Source organism: Pipra filicauda, unplaced genomic scaffold (genome assembly GCF_003945595.2).
Source record: "Pipra filicauda isolate LSUMZ 115617 unplaced genomic scaffold, ASM394559v2 scaffold47_size6085603_pilon, whole genome shotgun sequence".
Classification (NCBI taxonomy): domain Eukaryota; kingdom Metazoa; phylum Chordata; class Aves; order Passeriformes; family Pipridae; genus Pipra; species Pipra filicauda.
This window is the reverse complement of record NW_024104620.1, coordinates 3,355,001-3,369,742: the sequence shown is the minus strand read 5'-3', so window position 1 is coordinate 3,369,742 and position 14,742 is coordinate 3,355,001. Positions and strand designations below refer to the sequence as shown.

Here is a 14,742-nt window from a genome sequence, read left to right as displayed (position 1 = left end):
CCTTTGTAAAACTCTTCTATAGCTGAAACTGAGACAAGCACGTGTGCAAGAACACATCTTGATATATATATTTGCCCTTCTCAAGTTAGAAGGCGATTAATTCATTTCATGTAAATTTTAAAATATGAGTGAGGGATGCCTGAGTCTTTTACGTCTCTGGTCAGTCACTTGCTTACTTTTCTGGAGCAAGAGGATGTTTCTCCTCCTCACATTTCCCGCAGCTGCTCCCAAAGCCTGTAGGAATATGGTTAAACTTTTCTCCTTGCTGCTGTCCCATGGCTGAAGAGCAAAAGCTGCTCATGAGTTCCCTGATTATAAAGAAAGGTCTTGATTCAGGAAAAAATTTTGACAAATAGTCTTTTTTGTGCCTTCAATTAAGGGCTTCTGAACATTCTTGAATCTGGGCATTTTTTCTGAAGGAAAATTTAAATGCCCATCCCACAGTTTGGGTTTTAGACCTTCCACAGGTTCACTGAGGTTTCCCAAATAGAATTTTTTTGTACAGTCCTTCCATTCTGGGCATTGTTTTTAGTATTCAGTAACTTTTACCTTTATTATTATTATTATTATTATTACTATTATTATTATTATTAATTTTCTTAATTAAAAAGTTGCACAGTTCTTAGTGTAATCTGTTCTTCTACTGTGTGAAAAAAGGGTTCTCCTGAGCCTACATTTAATATGTGAGCCTGCCCAAAACTGCTGATATGACACATAGCAAGTGAAAACCACATATGTTTGCTACATCTTTCCTCCACCAACTTTAGAGGAAAAAAAAAAAAAAAAAAAAGAAAAAGTTTGCAGACATCCCCTGGTTATCATTACTGTATACTGTACTTTATTTTCTAACTTTCCCTCAGAATTCTGGGTACTGCTGCTGGACTTGTCATCACATTGTCATCGTGTCCTGGTGTGCAGGCTACTGTGAGCTGCTGGCTGTGCATGGCTTTTCTCTTTTTCTACTCTTTTTTTTTTTTTAAATTTTTTAATAGGTAGAAACAAGTCTGTTTAGTTGTATATAGTTTGCAAAAGCCTTTACTCTTCAGAATAGTTGCCACGTGTCGTGGGGTTTGAGGTGGGGGGAGTGTTCCTCCCCTTGTTTGTCAAAGTTGGATGTTTTTCTCTGTTCATAGAGCTATGAACATGAGTGAAGTTGTTTTTTTTTTTCAAAACAGCTAAAGTGTGACATACCTATGACTTTCGTTAGATAATATGTTACTATCAGTGCATTTGTCTTAGATGAATAGTTCTACTCTTGATGAGGAGCTTATTTCCAGTGAAATCAATGCAAACAATTAGTAGTGAGAATGAAGAATTTAGGCAGAGGAGGAAGGCAATCAAAAAGAAAATCATCCTTCTCTCTCCGAAAGGGCAGAAAGCATGGATGGCATCTGAAAATGTCTTGCCATGTTATGTAGAGTAGGGGAAAAATGGAGCAAAATAAATGGAGTTTCTTTGATTCAAAGGTGGATCAAAAGGTATCGGTTCCTGCCCGGACAAGGCAGCCAGAAAGGGCACATTAACAGATCCACGTGATAAAGCAAGAGGCAACTGCAGAGCTCCCCAGACAACTTGCCTGAAGTGCCTGCCAAGGAGGCAGATGCTGCTGCTGGAAGAATATCTTCCACAGTTGGGCATCTGGGTTCTGCGCTTTCCACAGAAGGGAGAGGGATGGGAACGTCAGCCTGGCCCCTGCCTTCCCATTTAATTATTTCAACATCCATTTTATAGTTTTGTAAATAACACATATTATCCTGCCTTTGTGTGGGGGAATCGTGAGCAAGGAGGGGGGGGGTTTGTCTATAATATACCCTTTTGCAGGGGTATATATGGATGGGTAGAGCCAGACTGGAGCTTGGCTGCCCTGCGCTCCAGCCCGGTCAGATGTGACACAGCTCGGGTCTGGGAGTCGCAGAGCTGCCTTGCGGTGGCACGGAGCTCAACCTAATAAGCAGAGCAGGCTGAGATTCATTAATTTAACATTAATAAGCACAGCTTATTAGCTCAGGCACAGTGCTGTATAATGCAGGCACACAGCTTCTCAAGCAGAGCTGCGTCCGCCCTCGCCAGCTCGGAGCACGATGCAGAGGACCCAGTCAGGGTGTTCCTTTCCCCTGCTGCATTTTGCATAAGGGAGAAAAGAGAATTTTTTGTGGTCACTGGAGAAGCTTCTTTGCAAATGAAAAAAAAAAAACCCTCCAGGGTTTTAGATTGTATTGCTAGCTTATGCTGAGTCTTTAAGTCATTTAAACTCCTCGTGCCTCGGTTTCCCAGTGGGTGTGTAACAGCTACCTCAAGGTGTTGTGGTGAAAATACTATATGGTGAGAGTAGTATGTGGTGAAAATATCGACCAGAAAATACTATAAGGAGTGAAATACTATAAAGAGTGATTCTCCTTCTGCCTCACTTGTATTGTAGTTGTGTGAGTAAATTACTGGTTGCAAATAGGGATTTATCACACAGGGATTGGTTGTGCTCAGTTCACGTTTGTGCAGAGAGCCAAGACAAGGTTTCAGCATCATTTCATGTCCTGTGTGTGCCTGAAAAATTGGGGTCTGAAAGGTGTATCAGATTTATCTGGTGCCTGTGATTATCTCACTGTGGGAGTAAAATTCATATGTAGAGAAGAAAAAGGGAAGAGTGGAGACCTGTGGAACTGGGACACTGTTTCCACAGATGTATAGGACAGCAATACACGGGCTATGTACAGCAAACAAATATATTCTAAACATTTTCAAATAAAACAGGTTGTTTTCTGTAGCCCTTTATTTGGGAAAATCACTACTCGGGTTTTTTTGTTTCTTTCCTGTGTCAAGTCTATTTGTTTGGTTTGCTCATCTTCAGAAGTATGAATAATCTAATAGTAGTTGTGCTCAATTATTTTCTGTATGAGTCCTAATAAAGCAATTCCTTATGGGATTAGACTGACAAGAGCTATGTGATATGTCGGTTCATCCTCATATTTTGTCTATTCTGCTTTCAGGTAGAATAGATTTCATGCAAAGACAAATGGGAACATTGGTTGGTTGGGTTTTTTACCCATTAAGTACAAGAAGAACAGGTACTGCAGCCCAAAGTTTTGCTTTTAATCCACCTCCCATGGTGTTCATATGCTGCACTATGACTTCTTGAAGCTTCAGAGAGCTTGGTTTAAGAGAGATGTATGGCAGGGGTGTTTAATTCCTGCTGCCAGGCCTTTCTCACAGGCTCTCTCATCTACTGCTTTGTCTGGGTTTCTGAAGAGGACCCTTTTGAAGTACATTTCACATTGTTATTTCTACTTGATCTGGACCTGCTCCTGTGGACTGGATTGCTGCAGAGGGGTTTAGGATAAGGTGAAGATTGGATTCTTGTGCAGAGCTGTGTGTCAGTGAGACACATGCTCTCATGTGCTGTATAAGTCACAGACTTACAAAGTCCCGTGGTTCAGGTCTGTATAGCCCTGTTCTGTTTGTCTGACAGGAAAGAAGAGGGTAGGAAAAGGATAGGAGAAAGAGGGGAATGCCAAGGAAACAGCATAGCTGTGGTCCTTCATCTTCTCTCAATCAGAACCAGTTCAACACTGGACAAGAACAGCCATCTCTGCTAGCAAACACAGAAATTCAAGCCAGTTTAATTATTTTCCCAGCTAATCAGAAACTTTTGAATCTCCTTTGATTTGCCTGGAGAAAACCTTGTGACGTAAAGGGATGGTTCAAGTCCATGGTGAGATTGGCATGTTGTGCACATTGACATCAATCTTCTGAAGAGTATCCCTAAAAATAATATAATTCTACATTTTGTAACCTCTGCAAACTAGTTGTGTTTCCTGATTCAAACAAACACACATTGTCTATATTTGCATTATAACCATCATGTCATTACTACTTTATTCTTATTCTTAGTTTACTACTTTATTCTTATTTATGGAACCACTTCATTCTTATTTATGGAGCCATGAGACCAGTCAGCCTGACCCCTGTCTTTCACATCAAGAAATTCAAAATGGAAAATGTAACTTTTGTCTTGTTTGGGTTGGTTTTTTTGTGTGTTTTCAGTATCTATTCTGCTGTTTCTTCCATATCAGTGGAGCCAAGCTTATGGAATAGCCCTGTCTTTTCCTGAGGATGTGTTTGAGGCAGAGAAGATGAGTGACCTTCTTCAGAGAGATCACACAATCGCTTCCCTAATGCTTAAACCCCCAAATGTCTCCAATATCACATCTTCCTGCCTTCCATCACTCTGTGCCACTGTGCCACATGGGTGTACCTCTACAGTAAGAACTATTGGTATTTTATTGATGGTATTTTGGTGGTTTTATTTTCCTTTCGTTTCATTTTCTCCAAAAAGCCACCAGTGTTGGTCCAGTTTTGCCAGTTATTCTACACATCCACAGCAGGAAACAATTGCTGTCCCAAATAGATTATGTTCTAAAAAGCCAAGGCAGACAAAGGAAGCATTATCATCATTTTGTAAACAAGGAACCAAGGCACAGGGAGATTAAATGATTTACCCAAGGTCACCCAGAACATCCGGTCAAAGCCAAGAACTGAACCCACGTCTCCTGAGTCTCAATCAAGTGATTTAACTACGAGATCAAAGACTTATTGTGTATACCTGATATCTCTCCCCTAAGACATGGCAGCAAAACTTTTTTTCAGGTTAGGATCAATGCCACATAGAGTGCAGTAAATTTTGTATATGGCATATCTGTGCTGACAGCGTGTATCCACTTCTTGCTCTCAGGTTCTTCCCAGGAAATAATTTCCCTTATTATTCTTCCATTGACAGTAATAAATTATCATCCTTCTCTAGATAACCCGCTGAAGGAGAGAATGTGTGCACACAGTACATCAGATGAACACATAGAAAACTGTTTTTCTGCAAGGCCAAACTCAGTCATTTTATGGACTGCTTAAAATCCTTCCATTAGGATTAATGAAAAGGGGACATTCCCACAACTATATGGACTTCATTTTGCCATTTCAGCTGGAAGCTGCAACCCAAGATAAAGGATCTTCATCTCTTATATGCATATGCCAACAGAATGCAGCAGAAATGATCAGTATAAAGGCATCATTCATTATAAATTCAGAGTAGTCTTTGATTTGGAGTCTTTATTACTCACTCACTGGGATCATTATATCACTCCTGGGATGAAATACTCCTCTGTGCACAGGGCCTTCATGAGGCCCAGATCCTATTTAGCCCCTTCAATTTTAGGGGTAGTTTGGCTGAAGAGTGACAGTAGAAAATGGGACTGGATAGTCCCAACGGCAGGGTAAGGGAGGAACAGCATCCTGCCCCTCACGCGTCCCTGTCTTGAGGTCTGATACTTCTGCCTGGTCATTCTGGAAGTCAAACAGCTGCAGGTGGGTTTCAGAGTGAGCATGTGGTCTACCTACATTTTTACTGTTAATACCATGAAACATGAGAATAAACCCAAGCTGAGCATGACATCCTGAGTTGAATTTTTGGGCTGAAATGTCTTGCAAAAAGAGCTAAATGAGGGCGGAAACCACAGAGGAATGATAAGGTGGAGCCTTAAAGGGTCGTTTGTCTGCTTCTGTGGTATCTCAGGAACACCAGAAGAGCAAAGATGCTCTTCCAAATCTCCCTTGAGAGTTTGTTAAGGTGCTCTGTGTTGTCACAAGATTTCTTGTGAGGACAAGAGCTCATAATATATTTTCTTGAGTGAGGTTGTTTCTATCATCATGTGCCTCAACATAGCACAAGATCAATATAGAGGATTGAATAACATGTTGAAAATATGAACATCCAAAAGTCTGTTGCTGGAGAAAGTCAACCAAACAGGGGGAATGCAATAATGAAATGTTGCAGTTGCCCAGTTCTATGTACCTGTAACATCCCAATGTATTTGGCTGGAAGGAAACAAAACTGTTCTGCTTTCTACTAGAGGAAAAATTCAGGCTTTTGCTTAGACATCCTGATTTCTTGTTCAGGAATAGGATACACATAGATACATAAATCGTGCTTAGTTTTACCAAAGAACATAATTATCTTTGGTATTTTGGGTGACATTTCCAATAGGATTAGGACACCATGTACCGATTCCTTTTAAAATTATTGGTCTGTCACTACCATGGTTCTACTTACTTCTTTAGATGCTCAAAAAGGATTTTCATTGTGTCATAGTTGGGTCTAGGCAGCTTTTTTACCAGGCTCCTTATGGATTTGATGCGACTGGTATTGTCCTGGATTTCTAAGGGAAAAAAATAGAGAAAATAACCACTTGAGCGCCAAATTAGGATGTTGCTTTGCACAGTGTCCTAGCTGGTAACTGAGCAAGAAAAGTCGTCATTAATATCTGGTTAAAACCAGACTATTTCATACCTTCTGTCACTTTAACAGGGTGCAAGAGTAGTTTACAAGGATTTAAAATTCTCTCTTAACCTTAAGGAAGCATTTTCTGGTTCACAGAAAAATATTTTTATAATTTTCATTTGTTTTATTGGATTATTAGACTGTCATCCTAAGCTAAAATACTGCCAAGTAGTAAGGGACCCATATCTTAAATGGAATTCCTCTTTGGAATTATATTTGTCCAATGGTGAAGCTTCTGCGATCAATGTACTTCCCGGGTAGTCCTTGTTGTCCTTTTTTCCTCATCATAATTAATTCCACTGTATTTATGGATCTCTGTCCTTAACAGCCCTTCATGTTTGGAAACATAAAATAATTTGCTGTTGTTTTTAGTAGTTCTTCTTGGTGAACAATTATTTCAAGAAGCTGTTCCACTGTAGCTATTTTCTCGCACCTGTAACATCTCACAACTGGAATTTCTGCAGGAAACCATTTGTGTTTCAAACTTATGACCAGTAATAAAGAATGCAGCACTAAGGGCTTTGATATCTCTTTTTGAGGTGATAAGAACATTTCTATCCTTTTTGCTAAGATATGCCTTCCTGTTTTACCATGATTTGTGGTTTCGTGGGAAAGGTTTGACCGACATTTTCATCGATCTGTGTAAGATGTTGCAACTAAATTAAAGTCATGTACAACTGTGCTTTCATTTAGGAACAGATTAGATAAGGTACCGGTAGGTCTGACGTAGGGAAAACATCTTGCATGTTACATGCCCTAGATAACCTGAGAATACTTTTCTGATCTTATCTATGATTTAATTATCACCTATCATTCTTCGTATATGTTCCTCTTTAATATTCATATTACCCTAGCACCCAGAGATCTCAGTTAGGATTAAATCCCAGTTGCAGTAGGTGCTGCACAAGCATATGTGGTGATTACTGCCTTGATTTAGATTTCACCACAAAAAAAAGTTTCAAGCACAAATTTTCCCACAATCTTAATTTAAAAATTAAAATTGCTAGGAAAATATTCCTTCCTCAGCAGGTATTACTAATTCCTGTTGAGATTAATATTTCATACATACAGATATAGATGTATATATCCATACTGTTTATAATTTTAACATTTATATAGACGTGGAAGAGAAAGAGCTTAAAGTAGGTAGTGCATAGGTATTTTTTTCTAGTTAAAATAACCCAAAATTTTCTTATGGATTTATTCTATATGAAGTCACACAATGGATAACAGTGATAATGAAGTTAAACACAAATAAAGAACACATTTTCTGTGTATTACTCTCTTGTTCTAGTTTGACCTATAAAGAACCTTAACCTCTGAACAGCACAACCTCTCACAGTCTTGCAACCTAGTCACCCCTTCAGGTTTTCTGCCATTAGTACTGTTCATTTTGCCCAGTGGAAACATGAATGAATATATGAAAATTATATAAAATTTGTAGAAGTGAATTTATTGCAGGAAGAGGGTGCAAATTCTCCTTTTGTGCTTTTTGGTGTGTATACATAAAACCACAGAGTCATTTGGTCAGAAAAGACCTCCAAGATCATCAAGTCCAACTACTGTCCCAGCACTGCCAAGGCCTCCACTAACCCATGTCCCCAAGTGCCCCATCTACACAGCTTTTAAATCCCTGCAGGAATGGGGACTCCACTGCTGCCCTGGGCAGCTGTGCCGATGCTTAGCAATCCCTTCAATGAAGAAATCGTTACTAATACCCAACCTAAACTTCCTGGAACTGCTTGAGACCATTTCCTTTTGTTCTGTCACTTGTTAACTGGGAGAAGAGACAGACCTCCACCTTTCTACAACCTCCTTTCAGGTAGTTATAGAGAGAGAATAAGGTCCCTCCTGAGCCTCCTTTTCTCCAGGCTAAACACCCCCATCTCCCTCAGCTGCTCCTCCTCATCAGACTTGTGCTCCAGACCCTTCCCTGGTTCTGTTGCCCTTCTCTGGACACACTATGATGCATTAAGACACGATATGACCACACTAGATGAGTTATATTTATGTTGGGGTTGCCCTGCCTTTACTGCAGCCTCTCAAATGCAGGTTCTCAACTAGTTTATCTTTTGATTCTGGTTTTGTATTTTTTTTAATGGACTTGAGGGGAACTGAGACACTGAGGCAAGGACAAACTCAGTGGAAGGAAGGGCTCACTGTTCCTCTGTTGCAGAGTATTTACAAGGAAATGTCATACATTGAAACTTAATTGTGCTCTCTTGAAGGAATTGACTCTGCTCTCTGCTGATTAACACGGATACCAACTTGGTAACCACCTTCCTTACAGAAACAGCTGCTTAAAGAGGCTGCACTTCTTTATGAGGTGTATTTGTAAAAGAAATGAAATATAAAAGAGCAGTATTAATTTACAAAGAAGTCATTTATTGAGAGAATGGGAAGGCTAGAAAGCTTTGTTTTAGGGCTTACTGTACCAAAAGCATCAACGCTGGTACACAGGAGATATTTAGGTAGGCACTAAAGCACAAAAATGGTAGAAATTTTGCATAAAATTATGCTGTGAATCGGTCTATTTGTTAATTGTTAGTCTATTGTGAAAAAAGAAAAAATAGGCAACATGTGGTAACTTTAGTCAGCATTTCTGAACTGGGAATGATAAACACCTCTGCCTGGCTCTGGCATTTATCAGTACTGAGATATTATTACCACATAGAGTCACAGCATGGTTACTGTTATCATCAAAAAAAAAGAGCCAGCTAATCTTAATGGTTTGTAAAGCCGTTACCTGCACTGGTCTGACATTTATCATGATCATTTTACCACATGAGTCCTACATTGCAAAGGTATTTTATCTGGAAGGGACATCACTATGAATTATTATTTGCAGCTAGGTAGAAAATTGTATGTTGTAGATACCTTTTCTCATTATAAATCACAGTCACATTTCACCATTTCCCACACAAAGCTGCTGAGCCCAGGCTTTTTGCCATAACACTTAGTCTCGCTCCCTTTTATAGTTCCATGAAAATATTGGGTACTCTTTCATTAAAATGGTTGATATTGGTGGTTTTTTTTAAATGCTCTATACACGCTTGATTTTTCTCTAGTATAAAAGAATTTGTTTTTCCACTTGAGAAGCTGAAGAGGATAAACTGTTCATTTTTTTTATTAAAGCATACTCTCGCTTCAGTTTTTGTGGCTGGGCTTGTCTTTACTCTTGACCTTGTTGATGGAATATTTAACAGATCAGATGCAAGATCTTATGTTTCATTTGCAATACCTATGTATTCGCTTTATTTTTGTAAAGCCTTCAGTTCCACTTTCCTAGGAATTTTCTGCTTTCAGATTCCTAAGTGGAAAGATTTTTTAAATTTTTTTTTTTGAGGTTTTTCCTTTTACCATGCACAAATGAAGGGAAGAAATCTTTAAATGTGGGTTTTTACAAATAGGTGGGAAAAAGTTATCCCCTTCCTTGTGCTGTATCATGAAGCCTAGCAATGCAGTGTGAAAAGGAAGGAAAACACTCTGAACAGCTGTTAAATTCTCCAGATAAGTCTAGCAAATGAAGCAGAGCAGTTGTGATAAAAAGAAACAGTATTGGTTTTAATTATATTCTTTTTACTGTGAAAATTGGTGAAAATCTGAGGAAAAAAAATTCCATTTTGGAAAGTTAGACTCTCTTTTCCCTGTGAAGATTTTGGAAGGAAAAGTCATCATAATCACATATATCAAATAAAGAATGAGAGGAGGGTTAATACTTTTTGCATTTTTGGAGGAAATTATGGGAGACTTAGGGGATAATTTCAGCAGATCAGGATACTCTGAAGTGAATCGCAGATGGTTTTTCCGTGTAAAAGAATCATAGAAAATATATTTAGAATTTGGGTTACTGTCTTTATAAATAGGGCTGGCTCCCTTTAACAGTGTAAAACCGTGGAGATGCTCTCTTGTTTATATTTAAATGAAGAATGCATTAAAAAAAAATAACCCTTCTTACTATTATATAAGCTCTTTTGTAAATGAGCTTTGGATAAACATTTGAACACAGAAGAAAACATGATGTGTCTGTAACATTAACAGTGGCTGGGTAAAAATGAATGAAGAAAGTAACCTTTAGCACTTGTGCCCATAAAGAATACTTAAGCGAATCCCACCGAATCTTTCTTTTAATCATTAATTTTAAATGGACATAGATGTTTACAACAAGCCACTTTGTTTCAGAACAGGAAGTCCAGGGTTTATCTCCAATAACTCACGTTGGCTAGGAAGGAATGGATGTCTCTAACCTGACATGCATTCATTATTTTGTAAGGTACTGGGGTCTGACCCATGACCCTCCTCAGACCTGCTGCATTATTCATGTCCAACTTACTTTGTATAGTTTTACTATAGCACCCATTTCCCTTTTTCCAGGCATTTCGGTGTCTTGTGCATGTTTAATGTTAAACGGCATTTATGCCTCACATTAATGCCTAATTTTATCACAAGCCAAGGCTTCTTTTTATGCTTTCGAGCCTCACGGCTGAACTGCTGAAAAAACCCAGTGATTTATGATTCTGCATAAAATATCAAACTATTGATCTGCTGCCTTTTGTTGGTGGTGTTTTTTTGGGCACGGTTTTCTGTGATTTTCTTACATGCTCTTCTCACCTTGTTTTGTTTTTTTGGATAAGATTTCTGCTGTGGTTAAAACGTCACACACTGTTGCTACAGCAAAATCTGCCTGCCAAGAGTTTTTCCAACAATTCGCGACTGATTCGGCTGCCGAGAGAAAGATGGGTCTTGTCTGGGGCTTTTTTTTTTGGGGGGGGGTGTTGTTTATTTCATCTATTTTTTTTTTTTTTTTTTTTTTTTTTTTAGTCTGAATGGGGTGGTTTAGGTGGATTTTTGAGTGCTAATGAAATTGTGAGACTTATGGTGCTGGCTACAGCCAGCCGGAGTGTGGGCAGACGCTCTGTGAGCTTCCCCACTGTGCTGCTGTGCAAGCATCCCCGCTGTTATGTTTGCTATAGTTTTAATGTCTGTGAAAAATTCCTGATGCAACTAAATTATGTTCTGCCCTCTTGTTTGTATAAATAAACACCCGACTTAGCCAATTCATCTTGCTCTTGCCCATTTTAGAAGCTTGCTCTGTCACACAATGCTTAACCCCGGTCCTTGATAGCTTTGGTGTTATCAGGGAATGAAAACTTGCTCAAAAGGGAGTGCTCTGTTGGCTTGATTTTTTGTTTTTTGTTTTTTGTTTTTTTTTTCTCCCAGGCACATCAACTCCCCAAAACTCTGCTTTCATTTGGTAAGTGTTCATATTCTGGAAGTCATGCTGGCTAAAATACACAGTTTTTTATGTATAAATATATAGATCACTTATTCATATCACTTTTAATGTCAGGATATTTTAATGTTGCTGCATGCAGCATAAAAGTCCCAATTTTAATCACTCTCAGTACACTATGGCAATCCTCTGCTGCAGATATATTGTAAAATATTTCCTTGTTTAAAAAAAAAATCTATAAGAAGTGTTCAAACTAACTAATATTTGCTATAAGGAAAATAAGCAATTTGTGATCCGAATTGATTTACTTTTTATTCATGCCTCAGAATTAGATCTTGCAAAAGAAAATGAGAATTGGGTGAAAACTCTCTATCTGGGCAATTGATGAATTCATCCTATGTGATATAAAGTGGAATTTGCAATGAATATTCATACAACTTTTGTGATCCATTAGCAAGACCCAAGACAATGAGTTTGCAACTCAGTCCCATTTAACAAAAATATATGTGGAATTAATGGAAAAAACCAGCACTTAGAAAAGTTAAACTTTAATGTATCAAACTCCAGGTGCCAGAGTTTGAGGGAAATAACCAATAATAGTCATTTTTTACATATTTGATGGGACTGATTATGCAATGTGCAACTCTAAATGGCTTATAGCACATTGTAGCATGGTTCCATCCCATTGGCTACAGTAGGGTGCAGGCAGATGGATGACAGTGACAAGGAGAGAAGTGCTTTTGCTTAGCCGTGCGTTAAGATGCCATCCAGAAGCTCTGTGCACTGCAGACACTTCATTAGGATGCCAGGATAATGGTAAACTACCACTCAGAGTGACACCCCATTTCCTGCTTACTGAGCTCTCCAACCTCGGCAGATGTCAACAATCTCACAGTGCTACAGAGCAGACCTAACTTTCCAGGCACTTTGACTCCAATTTTTTTCCCTTAACAGTGCCATACATTACATGCAATATGTAACAGCAAGTACCAAACAGAAAACAAAATTTGCTGCCCTAATTATAACAAAGCAGCATCTGACTTAGGTACTGCATGCCCAGCGTACATACAACTGGTTAGGCAGCAGCAAAGGGGAATGATCCTTGTCAGTCCATTTTGGGGGTTAATTAGACTTAGGACTTTGATAGCTAATGGGTAGTCTGATCCCGACTGAACCGATTGTGCTTCACTGCTAACTTCTACCACGCACAGGAAAAACATGATGAGCTCTTTTTCTGGTATTTCATCCACTGCAAGAGCCTTGTGCGGGGTTTTCTGTGCAGAAAGAGCAGACTTGAGCATCTGGATGGTGTGATATTTTTCTCTGCAAATGCGCAACTCGAGGCCGTAACGCACCTCCCCAACAGCAGTTAAAGCCAGCAGAGAGGCTGAGCTACAAGGTCTGACCTACACTCCTTTCCACACACAGATAGTTGCTCACACTTTCAAAAAATGTCTTCAAGGACACAAACAGTACCCATCAGGTCATTATTTCTAATTTAATTTAATTTCTTGAACCTATCGGTGTGTGATTATGTTTTAAAAATCAGGAATCCTGTTTATTCTGTATATAGGTATTTTTCTCTCTCTTTGTTTTGGTCAAAGAGGTGACTTGGTGGTTGTGCTGTGTCCTACCACAGCAGTGGCCCACCGCTACTTATTTTTGTTGTGTGAAGTGGTGGAAGCATGACAGGACATCACTGCCAGCTCCTAAAATCCCTGCTCCCCCCTCCTTCATCGCCTCTCCTTGCCCCCATTGAAGATGCGCTTTTATTGGCATCCCTCTGGTCCTCACCCATGATCTCCAGACTGCCATGTCATTGAGGACCTGGGAATGGACAGCGATTCGGGAGAGAGAAAACCTGGAGCAAGGTGTAAGGATGCACGGGGATGAGGTGGCAAAGCATTTCTCAGCTTTCACCTTACATGAAAATTAGGACGCTGAATAGGAACCGTCCCAGAACAATCACAAAGTCGGGGCCGTATCACATTTATTCAGCTGTTGTCTGTTTTCCCCAGGCAAAATTCCCACCAAAGGTGTCAAACACACTCTGACTTTGCTCTCTGTGAACTGCAGAGCCCTTGGCATTGCTGTGGAGAGAAGGGATTGGGCCCCCTGTCAATACACCAGGAAAGATCCCAGGAAGAGTGAAAACTGGAGATATGTTTTAGGTGGTTAAACTGCAAATTTATACACTTAAAAAGAGACTTTTAAAATACGCTGGAAATAATTTTTTGCATATGCATTCTGGTATTTTTGATCTGCTCTGCCTAACCTTTAGTATATTAACCTCCAGCAAAAGAAGGAAGCAAGGAAGTTCATTTCTCAGCTGACCCATATGAAGGGGTTAAAAGGATTCAATATTTTTAGTAATCAAAGAAAAGCATACATTTTACTTTTCCTTTTTTTTTTTCTAACATTTAAAAAAAAAAAAGTAAACAGCATCTCCCCAAGGGAGATTTAGATTTGAAGACTGTTCATTATATCATTTGAATAAGACTAGACCTGGCCTTTTGACTTTGAACCACTACCAAATTTCAGGCTGTGAGGAAATTGTTCTACATTTCCTGACAAATTGAGTTAAGCAGACATTAAGTGGGCTTTAAGAAAACAAATGGCCATCTTTATCACAGGTGGACACTGATGGCTTAATGGGGCCTGGGCTGATTGTATCACTTCTAATGGCTTGACGGGAAGCATTAGGGTTTTTGCATAAAGAACTGGCATTGCGAACCCTGCTAACACAGACCTGTCAAGCGTTCTGTATCCCTTTGTGCATGGAAGCAGATGTTTGTATGTATACTATGAACTGGCATTAGAGCAAGCGACAGATGCCTGTATGAATGCCAGGTTTGTGAATTTTTACAGCAGGAGCATGTTCTGAGGAAGTGCAGCCCTGCCCTCTATCATAGGTAATTCCCAGTGGAACTTGCTAAATCCCAGCTATGTTTTCATTATTTGGTTTTCCTAGCAACTGGATGAATGTGTCTGTCCTGAAAATGCGAGCGATGAGAGCGCTACCAAATTCTTACAAATTCGCAGGAGCGAGGGCTGGTTTGAAGTTATTATTTTCTGCAATTTCCTTTTGCACCATGTAATCTAACCCAACCTTTCTCAGAGGGGAAAGTGGTATTATAGCTATATAATTAAAACTTGCATTAATGCTAGCCGGTGAACTGTTCTC

General features: G+C 39.3%; 1 protein-coding gene across 1 annotated transcript in view; it reads right to left on the bottom strand.

Moving 5' to 3' along the window:
- ARHGAP15 (Rho GTPase activating protein 15) overlaps nt 1–14,742 on the bottom strand; it is a 331,328-nt gene that overhangs the window by 17,313 nt on the left and 299,273 nt on the right. Inside the window, exon 14 of the mRNA XM_027749003.2 lies at nt 6,098–6,203. Within this exon, the coding sequence (XP_027604804.1) occupies nt 6,098–6,203 (106 nt within the window). The remainder of the gene's footprint in view (nt 1–6,097; nt 6,204–14,742) is intronic.